The sequence below is a fragment of the Nanorana parkeri genome, unplaced genomic scaffold (assembly GCF_000935625.1).
Source record: "Nanorana parkeri isolate BGI_ZX_2015 unplaced genomic scaffold, ASM93562v1 scaffold118, whole genome shotgun sequence".
Lineage (NCBI taxonomy): Eukaryota > Metazoa > Chordata > Amphibia > Anura > Dicroglossidae > Nanorana > Nanorana parkeri.
In genome coordinates this window covers 1,932,667-1,946,325 of record NW_017306386.1, presented here as the reverse complement: position 1 = coordinate 1,946,325, position 13,659 = coordinate 1,932,667, and the positions used below count along the sequence as shown (strand labels likewise).

The following is a 13,659-nucleotide window of genomic DNA, read 5'->3' as shown; positions in this document are numbered from 1 at the left end:
TTTAATTTGAATGCAGAGAAGTACTAAATAGGTTTTCTTTTTGTATTTTCCCCACAAGCCTGGATGTCACAGTTATTGCACCCTGCACCTAATAATAAACCTAAATACACCTAGAAATGTATCCTATAAGCAAACCTATAGTATTTGTATTTTCCATCCTTTGTAACCCTTGTCACATACAACAACAATCTCTGGAAAAAAGACGGACACAGACACGGGGTAATGATAGTTAATCAGATAAAGAAGGGGGCTGTGGCTGAGGAGAGAATAGTCATAAAACTATTTGGTTGTGATTTAGAATACAGAGCTCCACATTTATTCCGTTACACATAGATATAAATAAAACCAATAACGCAGGTCGGAACAAGGCAACACATTTTATTCCAAAAAGGCCATCTTGGATGCCAGAAACGTACTGTAAAAATTATTGGGAAAAAAAATGAACAGTATTGTACCATATCATCATATACATCTTTTATACAATAATTACACATTTCAGACAAACTCCCATTTAGGAAGATTAGTAGTTCATTTGCCCAGGGATCTGCATATTCACACCCCCATAGTCCATCATGTACATAGGCCACTGCTGCAACAACAAAAATAAAAACAAAAGTCATGTTATAAGGTGAGAAATTGGGTTTTTTGTAACATCTCACTAATTTTTTTCTGGATACATAGCAGTATAGCTGCCCCAATAAAATTGTTATCTATGCTTTTCATACATAGAGGGCAATACGTAGTACAACTTGGCGCAAGACAATAAAGCAATCACATTGGCATAACGAATGAATTGCGAATGGTAATCTGTAATGATTTATAGGGCGTTTGCCAAAACACTAGTGATCATGGCACTTCCTGATACAGAAAACAGATTTCAGGTGTTGCTTCTCTGATTTGGTTCATTCTCCAAATGTGAAGCTGTGCAGTGTGCAGTCCCAGTTGCCAAAGATTAGGCCAAAGATAAGAGGATAAAGTGAGGGAAGATATTGCTTTGTCCCAGTTAGTGAGAAGGTGTTCCATAAAGATTAGAAGAGATTACATGATTGTTTTTCACTGTATGTGGATTTATATCATGTGCTGACTATTTGCTATATATGTACCTGCTATATATGTACCTTGGGAGGCTAAAGAAGCTGAAGATGTGGACCAAAGTCTCAGGATTCTGAGATTGGACAGTACAGGTAGAGTTCTGAAAGGTAACTGAAAGCCCAATGTGTTTCATGAGAGACAGGCTGGAGATTGCTTCTACAGGGCTATGTTTATGGCCTGCATATCAAACCAGAGATAGCAGTGACACCATACACACTTACCACTAACGACATAGGATGTGTTGAAGAGATAGGCTCTACATTAGAAGAAGAAGAGGAGGACGATGATGAAGAATTGGATGCAGTTGATGACACCGAGTTTCCTTCAGAGATTCTTTTCCTTTTGCGCTTGGGAGCAACGCTGTCTTTTTCTGCATAGGGAAAAAGAAGTAAGTGCACCGCCACCTATAATAAAATTGATGCTTAAAGTGTAATTCCACTTTTGCAGCCATGCTGGAATATCACCTACTTTATATTTGTTATATGTTCCCATACACATAGCATAACTTGAAATATTGAAACATTTCTACTTATATTTTTAAGTTTACTCTTGCTTAAAAATCCTACCTAGCTTCCACCCCTATGTAATATTAGGCTGTAGGAAGTTATATTTACTCTAGTCAACCCTGTCTGCATTGTGCTGGCAGATCTCATTATCAGTTGTAAACTAGATTTGAACACTGCCTGTCCTAAGGGTTAAAGACCTAACTGCTCAGAGCACCCTGGAATGTACACAAAGGCCTTCACCAAAGAAACATTTAAAACATAAGATATATATTTTTAAAAATTATTTTTAGGTATTCTATGTGAATGGGAACACAGAACATACATATAGTGGAGTTTTCTCAAATTGTGCTGCAAAAGTGGAAATAAACTTTAAAGTCTGGTCAAACCAGATGATTAACCAACTGCCTTTTTAAAAAAAAAAAAATACAATTACCCAGGAAATGAGTAAACGGGGTAGAGCTAAAAGCATATGGGGTATACTGCACTGCTTTCCTATTCCTAGATATGCTGATCTTCACAATAATCTCTTGAATCTCCGATCTTTATATTCACTGAATGAATGAAAGCAAGCAACCCTTATGATCACTCATTACCAGCAAAGGGGTGAGTCACATGTCCTCCTATACCCAGAGGTACCTGACATCTCACCTCACTTGGGCTCAAATGGAACAGTGGAGGAAGGAAATGGCTGTGCAGCTAAGTGAAACTGTTGCTTTGTGAATCTACAGTAAATAAGAGTAATTCTGCATATCAACTGAAAAATATGGTGTTCCTGTGCAAGCATATAACATGAGTTATAATTATGAACAGATTGAGCCCATTACAGATTTTACTCACGTATTTGTGGTGCTGGGTCAATACAGAGTTCTGAAAAAGGCCTATTAGAAAATAAGAATAGGTTTGATTAAGCTACAGTTACCTCACAGACATCTGAAATTCGTGGTGGACAAGACAGCATAATACTTTCCAGCGACTACAGACTTAAAGTGTTAATAGGAATTAGATGAAGTTCATCCGGTACTAATCTTGGTTAGATCAAGGACAATGGTACTAATGCAGATCAAGGACAATGACACTGCATTTGGTATAAACAAATGAAATAAAAAATGTGAGTAGAACTGTGACCTCCCGTTAAAAAAATATATATGTGCAGCACTTAATCCATTAGTGCAACTGGGCTTACCGTTTTCCCTTAAACCCCCTACAACGTTTTACAAATTCCTGTTTATCCTGCCAGAGACAAGGCTGCTGCTCTGCTCCTGAATTAAAAGCAGCATTGTCCTTCATGTAGGCTGTGCCAAATTGCACTACAGTGGGATGAGAAGATGTTGCAGGAGGTGTGTTTATTAGCATTGTATTAACTGATTCATAAATCTGCAGATTCCCAATCCGCATCTGGCCACACCTAGTCCTTCCCACTGCTCTCCGGATTGGCAGAACTGTTGCTGAAACCCTCACTTTTGGCTGAAGTGTCTGGGAGGGGGAGCGTGTGAGACACAAATGAAGAAGGGTTTGGCTGACTCAAAAGAAGTAAAGATGTTTTTTTTATTTTTAAATCAGAATAGTAACTGCATCATATAGTAACTGTTTGGACTGCCATACAGGAGCCTTTAGATGTATTTAAAGACAGAAGCTCTGCCATCTCTATTCCAACCAATGGTTATAAGGAATTAATCTATGCCATCACCACCTTACTTTTAGGGACAGAGACCAGACCCTTGTGTTTTCTTCTTGTTTGATTATATCTGGTTTATTTTAGGGTGGCTCGCTCAAATATTTCTAAAAACTGAAACTCAGATTAATAAAATAGGACAGTGAGTGCAAAAGTCAATGATGATCTAGAAACTGACATGAACCACAGCAAGGGATCAAAAGGGTCTTTTATATAGGATGTTCACAATGGCATTGGGTAGGCCTTGATTCAGAAACCCTGTGGAAGCACTCCTTGGTAAACCATCTTGGGCCTGCAACAAGTACCAATCCAAACTTGTCACTTATATCCTCACTGCTGCCTGGAGGACCATAGCTAGTGTATGGAACTCACCTTCTATACATTTTAGGGCATTTAAAAATAGGGTCAACTGAGCTATATTTTTCGAGGAACTGACTGCCCTACAGGAGGATAAGCTGGGCCAATTTAATACTATCTGGTTTTCATGGATAGACAAATTCTTGCCTCCTACTTTTTGACGTAAAGCGGCTTCCCTACCCCACAGGAATGGCATCGTAGCCCACTTTCTCTCCCTCTTTCTTATACTAGCTTGCTTCTTCCCCTCTGTTTCGGAATCTTATTCTAAGTCCTAGGTGCTCTCATTCTTCTCTTTCTCTCCCTTCTTCCTTTTTTTTCTTATCTTTACTCCCTTTACATTGAGCTCCTACCATATACACTACTCTACCATGTTAATGTGTTGTCACCTAATTTCATTCTGTGTTTCTAAGGACTAGTACATGTTCAGCCTGGCTTTCTCTCAAGCTATAGTCTGCTGTAACAGATCTAGAATATAATACTTCATATAATTCTATAGATTCCATTTGATCTCATCAACTCTTCGTAAATTGCCAAGCCACATGTCCTAAAAACTGTCAGCTTGTTGTTATGATATGATGCTATTTAGGCAGTTTGTATGATGTCATGGCCTCGAAGGGCATCTTTATGCATTCTGCTTATTTATTTATTCTTGTGATTAACCTCAATAAAAAGATGTGAACGAAAATGTATCTTTTACTATACCTGTCATTAAACATTTGGAATGTGACTGATTGCTCCGGGTTACTACATTTTACATTATTGCTTCTTCCGCCCCCTTACTGAATAAGCCTAAATGATTTACTAATAGCCTTAAAGCCAAAAAATGGTACTTCAATACCATATGGGAGTTAAGGGACTGAATCATTTGCAGGCTTCATATATTTCCCATGTCTGAGATAACATTTCACCACAGTAGTTTGTGTCTCCATGTCCTCCCCCAAAGCTAGAACCTAGAAGTCCTTCTCTCTCTCAGCTGGATTCCCAAATTTTCATTATACATTGTGCAGAATTCACAGTTGGAATGTGACATCATCATATACTATTTGGGCCGGACTGGCAACTGTGGCGGTAATAGGTCAACAGTGGAATTCCAGAGAGATATAGAAAGCCAGCATGAAATTAGGTGAGCCAGAAACAACACAAAACCAAAATATATATTTTTTGCTGGAGTTGAAGCCTGTTGGAAACACAAGCTGCTTGGTAGTCTACATCTTATAGATTACATTGGCTCAGTTTGTCCCAAATGTCTTTGTCCATCATTGTGTTAGAACACCAACACCTTATGGAAACAGACCCTAAAATCTATCCTGTAGTGTTAATATTGTCGATTAATAATTTCCGTCTTAGTTTTCCTCAACACTTTTTTAGCGACTAAAACTAAATAAAAACGAAGTTATGATGACAACAACTATAACGAAAATATACTGACATTTTAGTTGACTAACTAAAACTAGACTAAAATGTTAGGGAGAGACAATTTGGGAAGACATCCAATCAGACCTAATCTCTATGGACTTCCAGTTCCATCTTGAATGGATGGCTAATAGGTCATATGTGCAAAGGTATTACAGCCAATATAGTTTTTCATTTTAATATTTTAGAGTTGCACTTCTGCTTTAAAGAATGAAGAATGTCATATGCAAATTGTTATAATCAATGCATATCTAATTACTGGTCCTTGTTTGAAAATACTCAATATTATTGTTTCTTTATAAGACTTGCTTTAATCTAATTTTAAGATAAATAAAAAAATGTATCGCAACAGTTAAATCTGTGTTTTTATTGCATGTTCAAACCTTAATACCATAAGTTGTAACAGGTTAACAGATTTTTACTCCAGGAGTATCTAATGAGATTGAAAATTCGAGAGAAATTCTTAAATTACTCTTTAACTAAACCCACTAGATTTTAGTTGACTAAAATCTTATAGTATTTAGTTGACTAAAATCTTATGATAATTAGTCGACTAAAACAATTCAGATGACTAAAATATGACTAAAACTAAATGGCATGTTAGTCAAAAGACTATGACTAAAAATACATCGAAATTTGCTGTCAAAATGAACACTGCTATCCTGCAAAGGACAGAACACCAAATGACTCTATTGCATAACATGAAGAACTATTCATTATTTTACACTGTCCAGGATACTTACTGCAACTGATTTATTATCACCATATGAATATTCTCTCGTGCCGTTAGGATTTTTTCCAACCGATTTATGTCATACGTATTTGGATTCCTAAAGGGGATGTCATTTGGCAGTCCAGTGACTTCTATAGAGTCAGGGTTATCCCTGATTAATTTGTAGGGTACAAGTACTGGCCGACCCAATCCCAGAGCTTCGCCTGCACCAAGAGCACAGTTGTCAGATTTACTAATACATTTCCAAAACCAAGAAAATTGTTAATGAAAAGAAACAACTAAACATGTATACAGCATCACAAACCAGTGTAAGAATACCACTCTGGGGATCCATTAGAGAAAACCTGCAATGCTTAAGTGACCTCTTTCTAAAAATGCTACTTGCCCAGCTGTCTCAATATTCTATTTCCTAAGTTACTGCCCTGGAACAAGCATGCAGCAAGTGAACTTACTTTGAAGTCTGAATGATTTATCTGTATTTTTGTCCAGGTCAGTGAAAACAAGGGATCGGCACTGGTAACCTTCTTTTTTTTGCTTACTACAGAATTTCTTTAAGCAATAGTTGTAAATTATCTAAAATGTGGTTCTCCTATCCACCTTTTAAGGTATTCACATCCCTTTTATGTATCTATTATTACTTTATATTGAAGAATAGAGACTTTCACAGTACCTGTTATAGCAAATCATTCTTAAGTACAATGCAATGTTCTTTTGAGGAATGCTTGAGTTTGACAAAGAAATGTATCCCAATGAATGGGGTATAAGGAAAGGGATATGGTTCACTAATACTATGGGGTTGATTTACTAAATAGGGTCTCCACTTGCAAGGGAATTTTCCTGTAGCTTAGTTAATGTTGTGAAAATTCACTTTGCAAAGAATACCCAATCCTGTGCAAGTAAAATAAAATAAAAAGTAATTTTGCTTGTACGTGATTGGATGATGGAAGTCAGCAGAGCAAAATAATAAAGATAGTAAAGGTAACATAAAAAAAGAAATCTGTTTTAATGTGTTCATACAATTGTAGCAATGCTTGTAAATACCTGGTCCAATGTAAGATCCTATTCTCCAAAAATAAAAGGCGTAAGATTTGTCTGCTGGTTTACATTGTTAATACTCACCATATTTTTCATTGAAGAGTTCCTTAACTTGCTCACGTAGGATAACTTTTTCGCCTAATCTGTTTGCATCTTCATCATCTGTGAGAAAAAAACATGAATATTTATGTCTAATTATGCAATTGTTACTACATGTCAGATATCTATTTTTTTTTTTCTGTTGAAACAGTTTTTACACAGAAGAGCAGAAGCACCATTGGGCATCTTATATAATCAACTGCAAATATATACAAAATATATTCGGACAATAGGCTAAAATCACAACTCAAACACAAAAGATAAGGTTCCTTATTTTCAAAAAGTGATAGATATTTTTTAGCTGAGATTTAAATATTACAGTCACATGGCTGAAAATACAGATATTTTCAAAACAATTCATCCCCACACAGCTCCCTCCTCATGTATCACTTCTCCCTCCATTTTAGATTGTAAGCCCTCAGGGGCAGGGCCCTCCTTACCATCTTGTCTTGAATTGTATTGTGATTGTAATGTCATCCTTACATTGTAAAGCGCTGCGCAAACTGTTGGCGCTATATAAATCCTATGTAATAATAATAATATTGAACCTAATGTATAAAATTATAAGAACAGATTACCAATGTAGTAAAATTAAAATCTAAATGTGTAAATGTCACTAATTAAAAAAAAGTCTCTGGATAGTATGATTGTAACAAAATATAAAATAAAGCAAATGTAAAAAAAAACAGAAGCAAATATCTTACCAGGTCTGGGGATTAGTCCCTGAAATGGCCTGAAATATGAGCAAATCAAAATGTCACAATGGTTATCATTTATTTACTATACAGAGCTTCAAAATGATGTATTTAATAGCAGATTCGGCTATTTGTTTAACAGGCAATTGTAGGTCCATGCATGTACCTTGCCACTGTGAATTTGATTTTGTCTGCTACAGCTAATATCCGCTCTAGATTCTGTGATCCAAAAGTACAGGGTTTACGGAATGGGATCCCTGGAGGCAAGCCTTCTATTATGACAGAGCCAGGATTGCTCTTGATGCGCTTATAGGGTACTTGTACTGGGTATTTGATCCCAAGAGCTTCACCTGCCAATAAAACATACACACACAAACTGTCATTGATGTCTTCTGGTAAATAAACTGTTCTACATGCACTCATGTCTTCATAGTGAACTATGAATACGAATGAACAAATCCTTTTTCATTATACAACAAACCAAATATTCTTTATATTTGTTCATAAATTTTAGGTCGCTGTTAGTAAACAGCATTAGGTAAAATAAATGCATTATTGATTATACAAAATGCATTAATAATAGGATCTAAAGCCGTGGCTCTCAACTGGTGGATCGCGACCCAAAAGTAGGTAGCAATGCTGTGTTCAGTGCGTCACTGCCTGCCTTCCACTGCACGAGGTGAAAGGCTCCTCAGCCTCCCCCTAACGCAGCACTGTCAGGTATCACACTGAGCAGTCATTCAAAATATGCTGCCCGGAGCCGGGTGTCAGCTTGAGGTGGGGTGGGCTGGGGCTATGTCCGCGAGGGAGATCCATCCATACGTGCATTGCTTACAGCTCCCCCGCGTGCCTTGTAGAGGTGCTTGGACTGGAACAATGTCACATTCTGGTTTCAGCCACCTCTACAGGGCGCAAGGGAGCTGAACAAGCAATGCACATGTGCATGGAGCTCCGTCACAGCACAGCTGCCCACACTGGACCCCAGGCTGAGGATCCAATGCAGTTCTCATAAGGTAGGGAGAATGGGTGGATCTTAAAAAATAAGGAAATAAAATAAAATACATTTCTTGGAGTGTGTATGTGTGTGAGAATGTCTGTGAGTAGGTGAGATTGTGTCTGTGGTTGTGTGAGTCTGTCAGTGTTTTTGAGGGCCCGTTTACATTAGTACAGTGCGTTAATTGCACAATCCCATGTGATTGATGCAATCCCAGCGATCGCGCGTTTTGGTGAGGGTGTTGCGTTGCATTGCGTTTCACAGCAGTGTTTGTAAACACTCACCATACTTTTTATTGAACAGGTCTTGTACTTGTTCACGTAGAGTGTTGGCAATATCTATCCGTGACAATCTGGCATCATAATTCTCTAGAAGGAAAAGGAGATCATTATCTTAAATTACGTTGATAAAACTGATGAGTGCAAAATATTTTTTTCTGTAGTCTGTATTGGCCTCTAATACTTAAATTGTCTGTCTGACAAAATGTTTGTTTTAGTTTCAGATAGCTTTGGGAAGGGTTAGTGCCCATGTCTGGTTTTCACTGCTATCCAGGGCTCTCATATGGTCAGTGTCCACGGATGTTTGTTCGCTTCAGCACTAGTTCTCTCCCCATACAAATCTATGGGAATGCAAGGGCAGCTTATGCAGGGCAACTGCCTTACCATGAATTCTGAATGATCTCAGAAGCATCTCAAACTGAAGGCACAAAATCACACTGTATTTGCCCAATAAAGCATGTCAACAAAAGCCCTTAAAGACATTTCCCCTCAGTTTCTCCCCTGGTAACAACAGTCAGTTTCAATAAACCGGAAGTGAGGTAAAATCTGTAACAGCAACACAAACAGAAATAAAAATACATCAGATAGCACTGACTCCATGGAGCCATTAGGTCATCCACTGCTTCCGCCAGCAGGTCCCAATACAAACCTGTCTAGGCTGGTTTTGAATCTGAACACCCACATCCAGTGTCCCCACCTGCTAAAACAGTTACTGGAACACCTCTGGGTGGAGAGACCACACTACCGGGTCTAGACACTGTTGGCTGAGAAAATCTGCTGCTAATTGTTCACACTGGGGATCTATATAGCTGAAAGAGCTGAAACATGATGTTCCATCCAAAACACAACCTGCTCTATCTCTGTTGCCACAGCAAGGCTTCTAATTTCTCCCCGTTGACTGATGTCACTACTGTTAGGGATTAGGATCAGGTGACCTTTCAACAGGCCAGTCCAACATTAAACCGACAGCCAAATCAACTGAAGCTCCAAGATGTTGATTGGGAAATGAAATTCCACCAATGATAAGTCTCCTGCATCAACACAGTACCCTGGACTCCAACCCCCACCATGACAGGCTGCTGTCCTTCGCCAGGAGTTTCCAGAACACGAGAAGTAAAGGGAAGCATAGAGTTGGGCCGCTCAGGCCTGGAGTGCTTGAACTTGAGACTGTGGAGTTCTCTTGAGGAAGATACACTCTGGTCCGGTAAGTATCCAGGACTACTTCCAGATTATCCAAGCAACCGGTAATGACTTCTGGAGATTTACGATCCATCTGAACCTTTGTGACTTCTGGACAGTTAGAAACACAATATCCTCCAGAGCAGGGGTGGCAAACTCAAATTCATCGGGGGCCGCATCAGCAGTATGGTTACCCTCAAAGGGACGGTTGTATAGGACTATGCATCTACTCACAAGTGCCCATCTCTGCACCTCTGGATGATGACTATACATCCTTATCACACGTTTATATCCTTCACAAACTGTTTCCTCAAGAGGGGGTTGTTCAAGTAGCCCACTATCAAAATACCTCGAGAGAATATGAGGGCCACTGTTGGAGCCAGCACCTTGGTGAACATTCCAGGTACAGTGGACAGACCAAATTGAAGGGCTATGAACTTGAAGTGCAGAGACTCCACTACAAAGCGCAGAAAAAGCTGATGTGCTGGAAAGATGGCTATGTATAAATAGACATTTTTGTCCAGTGAGGCCAGAAACTCCACCTAATGAAGGGAAGCAACAACAGATGATTCCATCCAGAATCTTTGGGTGAGGGCATTTGCAGCCTCTGCAATCAGAAATCAGATGGGTAATAACATAGGACATAAACTCCTGCATAACAGAAGTAAAGACCTCTGCCAAAAGGGCAGTGGGGCTAACAACACCCGATGAAGTCAAGAAGACTTCGACGAGGGCATAGACGCTAACACCAGAAGGCAGCAGGATTTCAGGTCATGTGTCACTATCAAGGTGATGCTGCTAGCAGTCCCTGAAACGTTAGTGGACATTGTGCTGGGGGCACCTGGTACAGTGGGGCTGTCTTTCCTGTTTCTAGAATCAGACATGGTAAAGCTTCAACATACAGGCTCCTGGACAAATGGTAGTTGGCAGATGTGCTCAAGACTGAAGGGTCAGCGGCCTGAGGTGACTAAGCCTCACTGCAGGCAGCAGGAAAAAATTAAGAATTGCAGTTCCACATGAATCATGCAGCAGAAGTAGCATCAGGGAATTGTTTCCATAGTGCTGACTGGCGGGTAAGACATCTTTGTGCATAGCAACTAAAAAAACAAGGGAGCTCCCAGTGCCTGGCTCTCATGGTCTACTCAGGAGAGTGAGTCTTCACAGACAGGGCAAGCAATGCCAGCAGCTCTGGACATGGAAACAGCTAACACAGACAGAACCAGTCTGGAAGGAATTCAAGCAGAACATAACGCCCAAAGACCACTTCCAGGCTTACCCCGCAACTTCTGGTCACAGCGAAGGTCCAGAAGCCAAGGCTGAGGACCACTGCGCCGGACAGCTGCATAGAAAGTGGGGAGACCACCTGAGCTACAGGGTAAAGATTCTTGACTGAAGAGTAAATGTTGCTAGAAACAAATCACAGGTTAACTTTTGAATCAGCGGTGCTTAAAGAAAGGCATCCATGCTTCTAGGACACTAGGTATGCTGGTAGTAGGACTTAGAGACCATTGTAGTCATCATTCCTCAGGAAAGGTAAGTTTATGTTATGGGGTCATGTAATTTAATTTTTTTATTTTATTCTATTCAGGGTTGCTTTAAAGTAATTTGTGATGTGACTTTAACATTTTTACATGCTCGATCGTCCATATTTTTCTTTATGGCAGAAATCTGTAGGTTAGACACCCAGGGCTTGGCAACAGGTTTTTTGTTTACCAGTGTGCTATCCTCCTGTAGGCAGCAGTACAACCCAAAGGTTTCAGAATTCCTGTATCCCTCAATAGAGAAGAGAAAAAAGTTTTAGCTAGACTTACACTTTAACCTAGGTTTGGGCTTTTTTTAATTCCCCTAACCCTGATTAGGCAATTAAAGTGAACCAGGCTAAGGGGAATTTTGCTCCTTTGTAAATTGACCTCCTGGCTTCTTTCAGTAATGCTTAACTCATACTGATATTGTTTCATTCTTTTCTGGATCTCCAGTATACCACAGTCCTGGAAGAGACAGATCACATAATAGTATATTCATATACTGTATACCAATCAGGACTTTCTGCAAATGTATCCCTGGGTATAATACCTTCATTCTTACCTCTCTTTTTATAGCGTCAATAACAGATCATGATTCCTTAGTTCAAAATGTAAGAGGCTCTGTTTACTGTACAGCAATTACAAGAAATGTTGTACCTATCTTTTAGCTATGTAAATATAATGGTTCTTACCTTGGAAAGTAGGCCTATTAGTAGATTCATCTGATAGGGAATTGTGACAATCTTTATCACTGACTCCTGAAATGATTGATCAGACATTAGAATTGCTGCATACTGGTAAAACATTCATGGTGCAGCGATGATGAAATGTGGTAACCCATAGCAACTAATTTGACTTCTAATTCTCTAGTTGAGAAATTTAAGGGACTATTTATGATTTGTTGCCATGAGTTACTGTAATTTAAACATCAAGATTACATTTTGAATTGCCATGTTAAAAAAGAAAAAAAGAGAGTTTGTTTTGAAGTTCAGCGAGTCATAAAAACTGCCAGCTTTCTTTTTTTAATCAGCAAAGAACATTCAGAACAAAGTAAGATATTTTTGGTTTGAATAAGTTAAATTACGGTACTTTGAAATTGCTTTTGCATTGGCTTGTTCCTACATAAAACCACATTTAAACATGAAAAAGATTACATTTTGGTAACTGTTGTGTCTTTATAGTATTAGCGTTTTCCCTGAACACATAATGAGTTATTTTTACAGTTTTTATTTTAAAGCAACCCTGTTGCTAGACTAAAAAAAGTAATTTACGTGCAGTGGGTAAAAGGAGAATACGTACCTTTTGCAACTCCAACGTCCAGAGCTAACGCTGCTCTCATGGTGCTTTGTGTGTCAGATTCTTGGTCCCTCACTGTACAGCATGGTTTCACCTACTGGCCAATATGTCACTGAACAACACAACAGTGACGCAGCAGCCGGTGGAACCACAGTGCACAGTGGGAAATCAGGCAAGCGATACACACCTTAAGTCAGATACAAGCAGCCTCTGAGGCTGTGCAAGACCGTGAAGATTGTACTAATTGCCCTGCAGGAAAGGTAAGTATAATTCTTTTACAGAGTGCATTCAATGCAGTTTTTTTAGTCCAGTGACAGGGTCGCTTTAAAGTTATTCATGATGTGACTTACACATTTACTTCCTTGCTCTAAAATATTTGTGTCTATTATAGAAATGTGTAGATAAGACATTGGAAGCATTGTAGATTAGCTGCTACAATGCCTCTGCCAAACCTCTTACAACTATTGAGATAAGATTTGAGCCATCCAGGGAATGCGGTGCTTTCAATGACCTGGCCCACTTATAGACTTCATTGTATGAAGGAACAGCAAAGCACAATTGTTGTATAGCATTGCAAAGCAAGAAACAAAGCCTGAATAAGTAAGGAGCAATTTTATTTTAAAGATAACCCAGTATGAATTAAGGCTGTAAGCTAAATCAAATTTCTCATGAAAAAAGGCATTTCTTTCATGTAAGTAAAATAATCTCATCTTAGTGGAACTGATTTTTAAAAAAATGAAGCACAGAAAGCTTTTAGCACCAATAACCTGTTGAATTCAATGAAAAG

The 13,659-nt window shown here is 38.8% G+C and overlaps 1 protein-coding gene across 1 annotated transcript in view; it reads right to left on the bottom strand.

Annotated features, from left to right (window-relative positions):
* Positions 1-374: 374 nt before the first annotated feature.
* GTF2IRD1 (GTF2I repeat domain containing 1) overlaps positions 375-13,659 on the bottom strand; it is a 72,463-nt gene continuing 59,178 nt past the window's right edge. Inside the window, exons 19-27 of the mRNA XM_018553360.1 lie at positions 12,269-12,334; positions 8,881-8,964; positions 7,769-7,952; positions 7,612-7,640; positions 6,893-6,970; positions 5,784-5,976; positions 2,436-2,476; positions 1,314-1,462; positions 375-589 (exon numbers count right to left, since the gene is read on the bottom strand). Of these exons, the coding sequence (XP_018408862.1) occupies positions 521-589; positions 1,314-1,462; positions 2,436-2,476; positions 5,784-5,976; positions 6,893-6,970; positions 7,612-7,640; positions 7,769-7,952; positions 8,881-8,964; positions 12,269-12,334 (893 nt within the window). The 3' untranslated portion in view covers positions 375-520. The remainder of the gene's footprint in view (positions 590-1,313; positions 1,463-2,435; positions 2,477-5,783; positions 5,977-6,892; positions 6,971-7,611; positions 7,641-7,768; positions 7,953-8,880; positions 8,965-12,268; positions 12,335-13,659) is intronic.